At 36.0% G+C, this 14,139-nt stretch overlaps 1 protein-coding gene across 1 annotated transcript; it reads left to right on the top strand.

Annotated features, from left to right (window-relative positions):
- The first annotated feature begins 242 nt into the window (after positions 1–242).
- LOC137235643 (uncharacterized) lies at positions 243–2,475 on the top strand. The gene is made up of 3 exons (XM_067758555.1): positions 243–532; positions 1,079–1,184; positions 2,057–2,475. The coding sequence occupies exons 1-3, from the start codon at positions 243–245 to the stop codon at positions 2,072–2,074; spliced, it is 414 nt and encodes a 137-aa protein (XP_067614656.1). The 3' UTR covers positions 2,075–2,475.
- Positions 2,476–14,139: the final 11,664 nt, after the last annotated feature.

A 14,139-nucleotide genomic window follows, 5' to 3' on the forward strand; every position in this document is an offset into this window, starting at 1 on the left:
AACCCAGCGTCCCGCATTGTTTTCTTGGCATCAGCTGACTACTTTTACCTTGCATAACAAGCAGCTGACGAGCATTTTCTTTAAATACATGTTAAATAGTATAACATATTTCATTTTCAACGATGGTAATATTTTATGTACATAAATATTTGCACAATAATGTACGGTACTGGAAGGTCAGTAGCGTGGGGACGCTCTCAGATCGCAAGTAACTGTTCCTCAGTGTACAACGTAAAATCAAAATGTCTAAAGTGCAACGGTTTTGTGGATTTTGTTTGCAAAAATCTGGTAATTTAATAAACTTTAATGAGACAAATTTATTGAAATGCAATGACATCTTAAGTGTGCGTAAAGAAAATAATTTGTCGTCAAAAAATGTAGTATTACCGAAACAAATAAACGACTTTGAATTATACCATGCCAAGTGTTATAGAACATTAACAGCTTTGCCGCCAAAATATCGCAAACGTGAAGAGATTGTGAGTGAAATCGAAGAAAGCGAAGCATCAACATCATCAGCAAAGGAAAATGAGTAAGTACATTGAAAACTACTGAACTGTTAATAAAACATAAATGAAGAATCAAATAAAAAAAAATTTAAATTATTTTGTACTGTTAATTATATTTGTGCATTTAGTTAATCGGATTGCAATATAAATTTAAATTATTTGTGAACATTATTAAGAATTTATAATTACCGTTAAAATAATTGCAAAATATACATTTGAAAGTTTCTTAGTCAAAGCGTATACAGTACGATATACAGCCGAGAGTATACCTGCTTATTTACCTGTGAAGACGGAGAGAAGTGCGTTTAGGGTCTGCTTGAACTCTCTACCTGGAATAACTTTCTGGTTACATTTGCCTCTAAAATCGCTCTCTAAATAATAATAGTTATTTCTTAATGTTTAGTAATATTTTTTTTTAGTAACAGATTTTATTACTAACTATTTTAGTGCATAATAATTAAAATAATTTTTAATTAAAAAAATGTTATATTGAAGGAATTATAAAATTTTACACCTAAGCATATTTTTAATATGTTATGCTTAATTATAATTTTTTAATGATTTTTTAGACAAGAAATGATTCCAAATCCTGCTGAAGATGTTACTATGGAAGAATGTGCGCAAACTGAATCCAATGAAGATGTCCAACAAGAGGAGGAGTTATTAAATGAAACTGTATGTATATTTTGCGATAAAAAACGGAAAAAGGTTAAAAGCCGTGAAGAAATATTACGCATGTGTAACGAAGAAACAGTTGATAATTTAGAAAGTTTAGCTGTCCAATTAGACGATTTGAATTTTTTTAATAAAGTTAGTATTATTCGTAAAAATAATCACATCTATTATCACTCCACTTGCAAAAAAACATATGAAAATAATTTATTTCGCAAAGTCTCGGCAAAACGTGAGGAGACAGACTGGCATAAAGTTAGAAATGTAAGCAAGAAGGCCTATGAAGGAGTGTGCCAATTTATTTCCGAAGATATTATTAAAAAGCAGCAGTCATTTTTTCTTTCTTTTTTACACACACTTTTTATGGGAAATGTTCAAGACGTGAATAAATTAGAGTATTCGTACATAAAGCCATATCACTTGAAAAAACTATTGGAGAATACATTTACAAAGAAAATTGCAAAAGTAGAAATAGACAATAAAAAAATTGTTAAACCTTACGGTGGCAGTTTACTGCGGAGTGATATTTTAAAAATAGAAAAAAATGACGTTTTGGAGAGATCAGCCCTCATTTTTAATGCAGAAGTGAAAAAAATGGAACGTAAAAAGTTGCCCAGTCAGTTAACAGCTACTGATTTAATGAAAGGGAAGTGTAATGTTCCAGAATCGATTATTCAGTTTCATTTAAAATCAATTTCTGGTGGAAATTATCGTCGTGTACGTAGTACTCATTGTCAGCGACTAGCAAAATCATTTTCTGAAGATTACATATATGCGATTTCTAATGGCAACATAAAAACATCAAAGCACATTTCTCTTGGAATAACCATAAATAGTTTAACAAGGAGTAAAAATTTTTTAAATATTTTACACAGATATGGTCACTGCTGTAGTTACACAACAGTAGAGCAGTTACAAACAGAAGCTACTTTCACTTCTTGCCTTCGCACTGATATTTGCCCAGAAGATATTTTTCGTAATAAAAATTTAGGCACTGGATTGGCATTTAATAATTTTGATAGATTTGTAGATACAGCGACTGGAAAAGATACGTTGCATGACACTGTCGGCATTATATTTCAAAATATTAGTAATGTTTCTGAAAGTAGCGGAAGCAATGATGATACTCGCTGCGTTGATGTAGAAGAACCTTCTGAAATTGCAAAGAAAAGACGGAGAACATTTGACGTAGTTACCTCGGAAATAGAAAATTATTCAAAAAAACCGAAGCTTAGTGAATATTTGCAACCTTTAAATAGTCCAATACGGTCGTTTATTCCAGAAAATTTGACATCACTGAAGCAAACAAATACGCCGATGTGGGTTGGTTTCAATAGCCTCATTTTTAACGATCTATCGCCAAAACAAAAAATTTCGTATTTAACAACAATAAATTTTTCACCAACAAACGCAAGTGTTGTATTAGAGATAATGAAACAGTCCCAAAAAGTTGCTTTGGAGAACGATGAAGAGCATATGCAAGTGACATTTGATTTAGCGATAGCTAAAATTGCTCTCCAAATACAGACTTCCGAAAAACCACGTTTCGATAATCTTTTTATACACGTTGGCACATTTCACGTGATGATGGCTTTTTTTAAAGCCGTAGGTAAATTTATTGACAACTGCGGCCTACCAACCATTATGGTCAATAGTGAATTATTGGCGAGAGGATTTGTAAATAGTTTCATCAGTGGAAAGCACTTTAATAGATGCAAACCATTACACACAGTTTTATCAGCTTCTATTCAAATATTGCACTTTGAAAGTTTCCTGGAATTGTGCAACTTTGAATTTACGGATGAGATGAAAAATTACTTAATAAATTTTACCAAAGAAAAATATAGTATGCCAATGTTACAAAATACTGAATTAATAGAATTATTTCAATTGTATGAAACATATAAAAAAGAAACGCTCGAAGGAAAATATGGAAAAACAGCGCAATTTTGCATGATATATATAAATTTAATAGATTACTATTTCATGTTGAATAGCAGCATAAGAGCGGCAAATTTCGAGACATTTCTGATGTTTTACCAAAAATTAGTAACTTATTTTTTATATTTAACTTACAAAATTATTCTCGATATTTGGTTAAATATCATGACAATCTAATGAAGGTGGACGAATCTCATCCTGGTTTAGGAGAACAGTTCCGAAAAGGATCGTTTGGCATCAAGAGGACAGAAAAACCGTTTTCCAGACAACCTGTCGATTTAACATTGGAGCAAACCATAAATGCAGATGCTGCAATTAAGTTAACAGGCATAAGTCACATGACGAATTCTATTGCAGCCCGTCAAAGATGGTGTAAAAGCCACAGTTTTAGATCGACTATAATTGCTTTTGTTATGGAAGAGACAGGCATAAGGAAGCGCCAGGATATTACTGCTGATCTTGAAAAAAATCTTATTCAAAAAAATTCTACGCAAATTTATAAGTTAATTGAAGCGATTAATGAAAATATTAATCCTTTTTAAAATAATATCGATCGTAATTGTTTATTTAACATTTCCACGCGTGAATCAGTACCAGATAATATTGCGACATTTTTATTGAACATCGAGAAGAATGGGAACGAACAGCGAGAAAGATTTATTGAAGAATGCGCTGCAGATAAAAACAGGTTTGAAAAAGTTATAAAACAAAATAAAATTTTAAATTTCAGTAATACTGTACAGAAAAAGAAGATGTCAGTTTCTGGTAAAGTTATAGAAGTCCGTATGGAACGAGATTTATTCGGCCAATTGCTGTCCGTATCTTTACAACAAACTTTAGATATTGATAAAGTCTTGACATATCCATTAACACCTGTACCTTTTTCATTGTGCCATTTAGATTGTAATATTTGTACGACCGCTAAATCAGCTCTTTTAAAATTATTAGAAAAAAAAACGGACAATATACCTCCTGCACATACTAACATCATAGTTTTCGATGGTTTTTTTATTCTCCATTTAGTGAAAGAAGTACCGTTAACGTTTGGCAACGTATCGGAAAAAATTTTGCAAATGTTTCTCATGAACAAAGCCTCTATTGTTACAATAGCATTTGACCGATACATGTTTCCATCCATAAAAGATCATGAGCATATTTTACGAGGAATGAGACGCTCCAACTTTCGCATTACCGGACGTGATCAAATTCGCCCGGCCGACTTCGTAGCTGAGTTAAAAAAATGTTACTTTCAAAGAGGCTTTGGTTAATTCTATTATCGACGATTGGAACAGTGATTACATGGCTCCTTTTATAGCAAATAGGCAAATTTATTTAAATTTTGATAAATGTTATAAATATGAGGTCGTAAATAATTGCGTACAAAGAACGGAAGATTTTAATTTAAATTGTCCAGTGCACGAGGAGGAAGATACAAAAATAGTATATCACATTTGCAAAATAAATTTTGAAGCTAATATTACTATAAGATGATCAGATACTGATGTTGCAATTATAATGCTAGCAAATATGGAAAATACCCATAAAGACGTTAATATTTCAATGGAATTTGGCGTAGGAAATCATCAACGATTCATTAATATAACAAAATTCTACAAAAATTTGGGTCCACAGTTGAGCGCCGCATTACCAGGTTTTCATGCTCTCACAGGTAAAACTGATAAACTGTTCATTAATATTACAAAATATATCTTCTGAAAAATGCTTTTGTTATTAAATATTTAATTCTCTTCTTAGGTTGCGACTTCAATCCAGCTTTCTTTCGAAAAGGCAAAAACCGACCATTTCAGTTGCTACACAAAACACAAAAATATATAGATGCTTTTAAAAAAATTAGTAATATTTCTGAAATAGATATTAACAAAGATTTTTCAACAATTGAGGAATATGTTTGCCGCATATATGGCTTCACAAAGATAAATTAGATTAACAAAGCGCGTATAGCGAGTTTCGTAAAAACTTACAAAATACTGGACAACGATGACGTCTTTCAACTACCAAAAAAAAGTATCGACGGATCTGCAATGCCACCATGCCAATCCGAATTGCGGCAACATTTTCTAAGAACGTGTTACATTGCACATCTCTGGGCTCATGCTTTTTGTAAAAATCCTTCTCCATTTTTTCCAGAAAATTATGGTTGGGAAGAAAAAGAAGAGAAGTACATTTTCAAGTGGTTCGAAGGCACGCAATTGCCATCACAAGTGTCAGAAATTACACTCGACTCAACTGAAGATAATACTGAAGGTATTATATTTTACGTTATATATTTTAATAAACTTTACTTAATAATTAATTTATTAATGTTTATTTTATTTATAGAAAATGATGAGAATCAAATAGACACCTCAGAAGCCTTACCTTCGAGCGACGAGGAGGATAGCGGACAAAGTAATAATGAGTCAACTGATTCGGAAGATGAATAATTATTATGTAAAAAATTATTAATAATTTCATGATCAAAATGTTAATATTGCTGTTCTCTCAAATTAAAATATTTTAATAAAAAGACTTTAGTTTTACAAATAAAAAATAGAATATTTCTCATTTACTGCATATTTTAGAACCTTTGTGTGCAAATATTTAAGCGAATTAAATATTACCATCGCTGAAAATGAAATATGTTATACTATTTAACATGTATTTAAAGAAAATGCTCATCAGCTGCTTGTTATGCAAGGGAAAAGTAGTCAGCTGATGCCAAGAAAACAATGCGGAATGCTGGGCTTCGCTCGCCGTGAATGATTTTTATTGCATCAGCTGACGGTCTTTCCCCCGCCTAACAGCCAGCTGACTTACTTTTTCCTCACTTAAATAATAATTCTTGTTATATAAACAAATTTTAACGATGCTAAAATATTACAATTTTAATTTTTCATTTACACTCTTTATATTCACAGCTGATGCATTTTCCACTTGCATATCAACAGCTGATTATTATTTTTCATTATTTTATAATACAATTAGATCAGAAAACAAATTTCAGCGATGGTAATATAGTTTTATTCCACACGATTTTTTACGCGTGGGAGGAGCTCTACCGCCTACACCCACCGTTAGTGTGCCAGCTGACCGTCGTTTCCTGAGCGTACGCACAACCAACAACCTTATATGTGAAAGCCAAGGGTAGTAACTTTTGTGCCAAAAATGTGTCGCTGCCTCCCGGACTATTATACATGGCCAGTTGATAAGGTCAGAATAAGGTAATCAAAGATTTGAAACGCAAAATATGCAAAAAGGGAAAAAATAGCAAAAAATCGGCGGAATTTTCTATAAACTTGACATTTGCACTTTGTTAGGGTAGAATTAAAAGGGCTATAAAACTGTATACTTGAAATATTTCAAACTACAGAAAACAAAATTCACACTTAATAAATATAATTAACAAATATAATAAGCAAAATGACATCGACTTTTAGGCCTTTGCTTATCCAAAATTCGATATTTTAGTGGGATTTTCCAAAGAAAAAAAAAAAACAAAAGAAAAGCTTTACTTTGTTGAGGCTCAAACCTGAAGCACTTGCAGCCTCAAACGAGTGCCAAAAGAAGTGCGCAAAACATACTGTATTTTGCCTGTTGTCTTATCTGCTACTTAGACTGCGTATACGTATTTGCAACACTGCAAGGCCATTTTCAACCCTCCATTTCCCATTGAAATTAAGCTGTTTTACCTTTTTTAAAATTTCTAAATTAGTTTAATTAAATTCAAATTCATATTACAACATAAAACATGCAAATATATTGCTACAAATAATAACCAAGCGAAAACCAAGCTTTAGGTTGTTATAACGTGGATTTAGTCATTTGCAAAAGATTTAATATTGGGAATAGATGAGAATTTCTACAGGTTAAATGCCACTTTATTTATTTTTCAAGTAATACTTCTTTGTTTACTATTGAACAGGTGAAAAAACAATATTTTTTTTTCACATAAATAGGTGATTAATTGTCAAACCTCACAATTGAAACCTTAATTAATGTGCTTTGTTTGCTTTGTATAAACAAATGACAAAAACTAGAAAAATAATAACTTAAAAATAAAAATGAAATTTCGCAGGGTCGAAAATTATTTTTTTGGGTATGCGTAGTAGAACTTTTTTTCCTGAGGCGTTGTACGTTGTATGGAAAATAAGCAGGAAGAAGCAACCAGCTGTTGGGATAACAACATCTGGTACTGAATTCGCCTTGGTTTTATTTGATAGGTATTTCCAATAATTCACAACAATTTTTCAACTTTTCAATAGGTAGGTAGGTTGAACTGGCCGGTCCATGAGGACCTCACATAGACTGATTGAGTCCGTAGTGTTACCAGAAGTTTGTTTTAACGACCAAACTGAAAAACCCTATCAAAAACCAGGACCTATGTTATAAAATAACTCGGTCCTCTTGGCAAATACTAGAAGCTTCCTAGGACTTAAGCCACTTGCTGCTTCTAGATCTGACAGCTGTATCACTCCTAATAGCTGGAGTCTTAGCCTGGCAAGTGCAGGGCACGAGCACAGAACGTGCTCGATCGTTTCCTCCTCCAACCCGCACTTCCTACATCTGTTATCACTGACCAAGCCTAGTTTAAAGGCATGTGACGCCAGAAGGCAGTGTCCAGTCAGAATACCCGTCATGAGTCTACAGTCCTCTCTTTTTAATGATAGGAGCAACTGTGTTAGTCTAAGGTTGTAAGACCTACACATAATCTTCGACACTTTACAGCCCCGCGCTTGAACCCACGCCTTTCTCGCTTGGTCGATCATGTGCACCTCTCGCATTCGCTTAATCTCGCCCAATCTAATTGGGACATCTACGGAGCAAGCTTCAAGGGATGCGCCCTTTTTAGCTAGTTCGTCCGCTTTTTCATTCCCATCTATTCCCATATGCCCTGGGACCCAATATAGATGTATGCTTCTCCCTGTCCCGATTCTCTCCAGAGACTGCTTACACTCTAACACGCATTTAGATGCTGCGCTATGCGAGATTATTGCCTTAATTGCTGCTTGACTGTCAATATAAAAGTTAACACGGTTGCAGCTTAAACTATTCTCTTCCAGGGTTTCTACTGCTTTGGTTACGGCTAATATTTCCGCTTGGAAAACGCTACAGTAATCCGGCAGCCTGTAGAATCTGCTTATTTCCGGATCAGCGCAGTATACCGCAGACCCTACTCCTTCCACTACTTTAGAACCATCGGTGTACACATGTATCGCCTCGTCCGCCATTTGCGCACCCTTGCGCCAACCGTCCACCTCTATTGTGGCCTTAAGTTCGCCCTCGAAGCGCAGATAGGGAATCATGTAGTCTGTTCGTCGTGTGATTGATGACGCTATACTACTATGGTCATATGGTCGGCGCTCAAGCTGCCCTGAAGCACCAAGCCTGGTTGCGGACGATAACGCTTTGTTCGCTGCTACCAGGTCTACAGGTGTGATGTGCAAAATGACATACAGTGCAGCCGTCGGGGTTGTTTTCAGGGCTCCCGTAATGCTAAGCATCGATAGTCTGCATACCCCCTCTAATTTTTTGAGGTATGTTGTTTTTTGTGTGGCTTTCCACCAAACAAGAACTCCATAGTATAGAATAGGGCTTACAATCGCTGTAAAAACCCAATGAGAAAGAGAGGCCGATAGGCCCCACGTACTCCCCAGCATTCTTTTACATACATAGAGTGCCGTTGAGGCCTTCTTGACCCTCTCCTCCACGTTGAGCTTCCATGACAGCTTACTGTCTAGGATGATTCCTAAATATTTTGTGCAAGGTTTCTCCTGTAAGGTCACCCCTCCTAACTTAGGCCTGGTCCAATTTGGGAACTTGTACCTCTTTGTAAACAAGACCATATCCGTCTTCTCCGCATTGACGTTCAACCCGACATTAGATGCCCAGGTATGAATATCGCGAAGCGCCCGATCCATCAAAGAACTAATCGTTGGAAGGCACTTTCCACTTATGACAATTGCAACATCATCTGCGTAAGCCGTAAGTTTTACGGGTCCCTCATCGAATTGCCTGAGCAGTTGGTTGCTGACCAGCGACCACAGCAGAGGTGATAGCACCACTCCCTGCGGCGTGCCCCTGTCCACTGATTTCGTGGCCTCGTACAATCCCCATTGTGATGTAATCTTTCTGCAATTTAACATGCAGCCGATCCATCTGATTAAGGCAGGATGTACTTTAATGTAATTAAGACCATCCATAATCGCCCATTTTGCAACATTATTGAAAGCCCCGGCAATGTCCGAGAAGACTCCTAGAGCATACTCCTTATATTCCAGGGATTTCTCTATGCTTATTACCACCCTATGCAATGCGGTGTCTACCGACTTGCCTTTAGCGTACGCATGCTGTGTTGTGGAGAGCAGCTTTCCATCCACGTTGGACTTTATGTACACATCTATCAGCCTCTCAAAGGTTTTCAGCAGAAATGATGTTAAGCTAATTGGTCTATAATCTTTGGGATTCACGTGACCGATCTTCCCCGCCTTTGGTATAAAAGGTACACGAGCAGTTCTCCAAGAGTGCGGTACATGATTCAGTCGTATGTACCCATCGAATATTATTTTAGGCCATTCCACGACCGCCATACCATCTGGGCCCAGCGATTTAAACTTAGAAAACGTCTTCACTGCCCACTCGATCTTGGTATCGGTCACTAAGCCCGGCACTGCTAGCTCCGTGATCGAAGTGTGAGTGATGTCAGCTGGCTCCTCTAAACCGTCTCCCGATGGGAAACGTGTATCGAGAAGCACGTCAAGGGATTCCTCACTATTACGTGACCATTCCCCGTTCTCTTTCTTTATTAGTCCCTGGACTATGTTTCCCTTTGCTAGAACTTTTTTCAACCGTGCTGTTTCGCTGGAGCACTCTATGTCCGTACAGAAACCTTTCCATGAGTTTCTCTTCGCCATGGTAATTTCACGCTTGTAGATCCTCAGTAGATCCCTGTACTCGTCCCGAAACGCTTCGCTTTCCGGGGTCTTTGCGAGCTTAAACATTTCTTTTACCTGTCTTCTTAGAAGACTCAGCTCATTGCTCCACCATGGCGGCTTTGCTTTTCCTCTGAATCTTTTTAGAGGGCAAGCTTTGTTATACGCAGTCATAAGCGTCCTTGTTAGGAATTCATTCGACTCCTCCAGTTCCTCTACATTAGCAACCTCTTTTGATTGTCCCAGTTTTGTTTCTACATGTTTCTGGAATTTAGTCCAGTTCGTTGAACTAGGGTTTCTAAAGGTTCCTCCCTTCTCTACCCTCTTTAGGGGGATGCTGGAGCTGATATACGCATGGTCGGAGAAGGATGGTCTATCAAGAACCATCCAATCATACCTTGATATATCACGCTCGGGGCTCAATGTAATATCCAGAACATTGCTGGATGTTGGACCAATGTATATAGGGACATTTCCCCTGTTGGCTATCTCCAAATTGGTTTGCAGGATGTAACAAAACAGAGATTCGGCTCTCTCGTTCGTATCTGCTCTTCCCCACGCATTGTGGTGCGCATTTGCATCTGCGACTATGATCAACCGCCCTTTGCGCCCTTCCTCCTGTACTAGCCATTTGCACTCCATCAGTGGGACCTCCGCAGCATGGGCCATGTAGGAGGACGCCAGGATAAATGCCTGCTTATTCTTTTGCTCAACGGCCACCGCTACGAGATCCTCAGTGGTGTAATTAGGCAGCATATATGAATGCAGCTCTTTCCTTACCATTACTACAGCTCGCACCCGTCCTTCCGTTTGCGCGTAATAAACGCCAAACCCGCGCGCGCTAAGTCCAGAAACCTTTCTTCCCGATGAGAGCCACGGCTCCTGGATCAGCGCCACGTCAAACGAACCCTCCTCAAGGGTTAGGAGGAGTTCGCTCGACGCCACTTTACTGTGTTGGAGGTTTATCTGTAGGACTCGCAGCTCCATTGGGCTGTTTGTCCCCCTCCAGCACCTTCGTCTTGACGTCATCGTCCTCCCCTTGCCCTTTTGGTTTAGAGTATTCGAGGCCCCGTTCAGCCTCTCGTGACTGTTGTGCAGGGTGTTCCTCTGTGCGAGTCACAGCACTATTTAGCGGTTGATTCTTTTCTAGCACGTTCGTGGTGACGTCGGGGACCTCCACCTGTATTTTTTCCCTTAGGCTTTTGGGGTCCTTTTCGACTTCGCCCACCTCTAGCGTGTTAGGGTTTTTATCCTCGGGACTTCTTTTCCTGAGTCGCATGTAAATTTTGCCAGTGCCAAAGGACATTTTACCAAGCTGCGTGTACAAAATATCCTCCGCCTGCTTGTTTATTCGTAAGATGTAGAACTGACCATCCTCGGTAGGCCGAGATACAGTAAGCACCTTCCAATCCTGTGTCGGTATGTTCGGATTCTGATTCTGCAGAAGTCGCAGTGTATCCTCCGACTTCATCACGCATGGTATCCATACCTTAACTTTTGGTACCGTGGGGATTTGCGCTAAATAAACAATTTTGCAATAAATAAAACAACTTTTTAGAATGAGATGAAATGAAATGTCAGACTGTTGCTTAAAAAGAGTCGCCGTGCGTTAATATGATAAGCAAATCTAAAAGATAAGTTGCCGATAATCAGCAAGCAATTTAATTATCGCTTTTGACGTTGTATGACAATTCGTTTTTATTGATTTGACCAAAATTGTCCAAGCGAAAACCAAGCTATAGATTGTTATAACGTGGATTTAGTCATTTGCAAAGGATTTGACGTTGGGAATAGATGAGAATTTCTGCAGGTTAAATGCCACTTTATTTATTTTTCAAGAAATACTTCTTTGTTTACTTTTGAACAGGTGAAAAATATCTTAAAAACAAATTTTTTTTTTTTTTTTCAAATAAATAGGTGATTAATTGTCAAACCTCATAATTGAAACCTTAATTAATGTGCTTTGTTGGCTTTGTATAAACAAATGGCAAAAACTAGAAAAATAATAACTTAAAAATAACAAAATGTTTCCCAATGAACCCATAGCAAAAAATCGTTCTGCGGTCAGTGACTAAAGTTGAAAGGGTTTTGGAACATTCTTTAATTTGTTTGTATCCTTGCACTGATCCCTTTCTTGTTTATAACTAAATCCTTTACTGTACGAATGCATTAGGTATATTAAGTAAACAAATGTAAGCCCTAGATACTAAGGCATTGAGAGCCGGGAATGCCCATCCCTTCACAGCCTTCTTTAGATGTTACCCAACTCAATAATAGATACCCAAATAGATAATAATAATAATAATCACTCATAAGGAACTGCATTATCGTTTTTTTTTTATTTCACCTTCGCTGACAACGCACATTCGTATGTGTAACCCGCAAACTTTCATTATTTCGTCGCTGATCCACAAATGGGATTTGCGTCTTGTCATTGCAATAGTGCCTACACGGAGCGCAAACGTTCGTAATTCAATGAATTTGTACATTGATTTCAATGAAAGCATTCATTAAAAACGTGCCAACGAACAAAATCATAATAATTTAATGATCGATATTCATAAATTGTAAAATTTATGAACGTTATTTATGATTATGAAAGAAATTAACGAACGCTGTTTATAAAAATATTATGAACGGGTTCATAAAATTTAATGAAATTTTTCATAGATTTTGTGAATTTATCCGTAGATTTTAATGAACATATTCATATTTTATATGAATTAGTTCGTAGATTTTAATATATATTTTTTCATAGACTTTAATGCAAGTATTCATAAGCTTTATGAATCTTTTAATAATTTTCACCCCCAAAAAACCAGCAAAATCTTTTATTTGTTTACAAATTCATTTTATTTACCCCAATACAATTATTTACATATTTTTCAAGGTAGTTAATTAAAAAAATAAGGCAAATCTTACAAATACTATATGCAAAAAAACTGATTTAATTTATCACATTGTTTACATATTTCTATTTCCTTAGAATGAGTTTTAAAAATATATATATTTTTTTTGTAAAATTGGTACATACACGGACTAGCGATGAATACTGAGGGTTCAATAATTAATAAAAACTAAATACATAAAATAAGTCTTCTTTAATCCATAGAAATTTGTTTACAAATGCCAAGAAAGAAATTTCAATAAGGGTGCTCAATTTTTACAAGACTATTACTATGGATTAAAGTAGACCTAAAATAAAGTAGTTTCACTCTTCAAGCTCTTGAATGAAAATATTGATTTTGGGAGTTATTTTTCCGCGTGCTTTAGTAAATTTATAAAAATATGTTTGAATAAATGTCCAAAAAGTAGTACTCGCTTTAGGATACTCAACATTAAATAAGTGGAATGACTTAAAGCATACATCGACGCATCAATGAAAGTTCGTAAATAATATTTTGGTATCATCCAAGTATAGGAAAAACTAATCGAATTTTGCATAGTTTTTGTCGCCCAGCGCTAAAATTAGAGCCTGAATGCTCTCACAGTGTTGCTTCAAAAAATGAATATGATCCTCGAGTTGTTGAAGAGTTTGTCCAACGAAAGCAAACGACTCTTGTAAATCTTCAAAAGTGAATCTGCAGATATCTTTTTTTGCCAGCGTTCGTTTTTCTGACTACTTTGACTGTAGGATAAAGATATCCGTGAAGGCACCACAAAGTTTTGAAAACAAATTGTGTTTGGTCTAAAAAATGAAAAATTTTGTGTTTATGTATATGTGTGTATATAATAATGATGTAGACGGAAAGTCGATTAAAATGATCTTTATTTCACGAGCTTCACTTTACATCTGATCTAAACCGAAATTCGAATGGAGCTTATGCCAATGTCCAAAGAGTTAACATTTTCGAATAACGGTATCCTTATAACTAATTAAAGTTAACTTCTCTCTTAATACTAAATTAAGAGAACTTAATACTACTTCTAACACAAGCTCATATGTGTATCCTTCTATACATAACTCCTCCACCCTTAGATGTTTGCGTCTCTGCAAACGTTATCAATAAAAATTAAAAATGTTAACACAGTCTTCTTATTTAAGAAAAGAAATGTTAAAAACAATTCGACAATGGTAAGATATTAAA

This window comes from Eurosta solidaginis, chromosome 1 (assembly GCF_040869045.1).
Source record: "Eurosta solidaginis isolate ZX-2024a chromosome 1, ASM4086904v1, whole genome shotgun sequence".
NCBI classification, from domain to species: domain Eukaryota; kingdom Metazoa; phylum Arthropoda; class Insecta; order Diptera; family Tephritidae; genus Eurosta; species Eurosta solidaginis.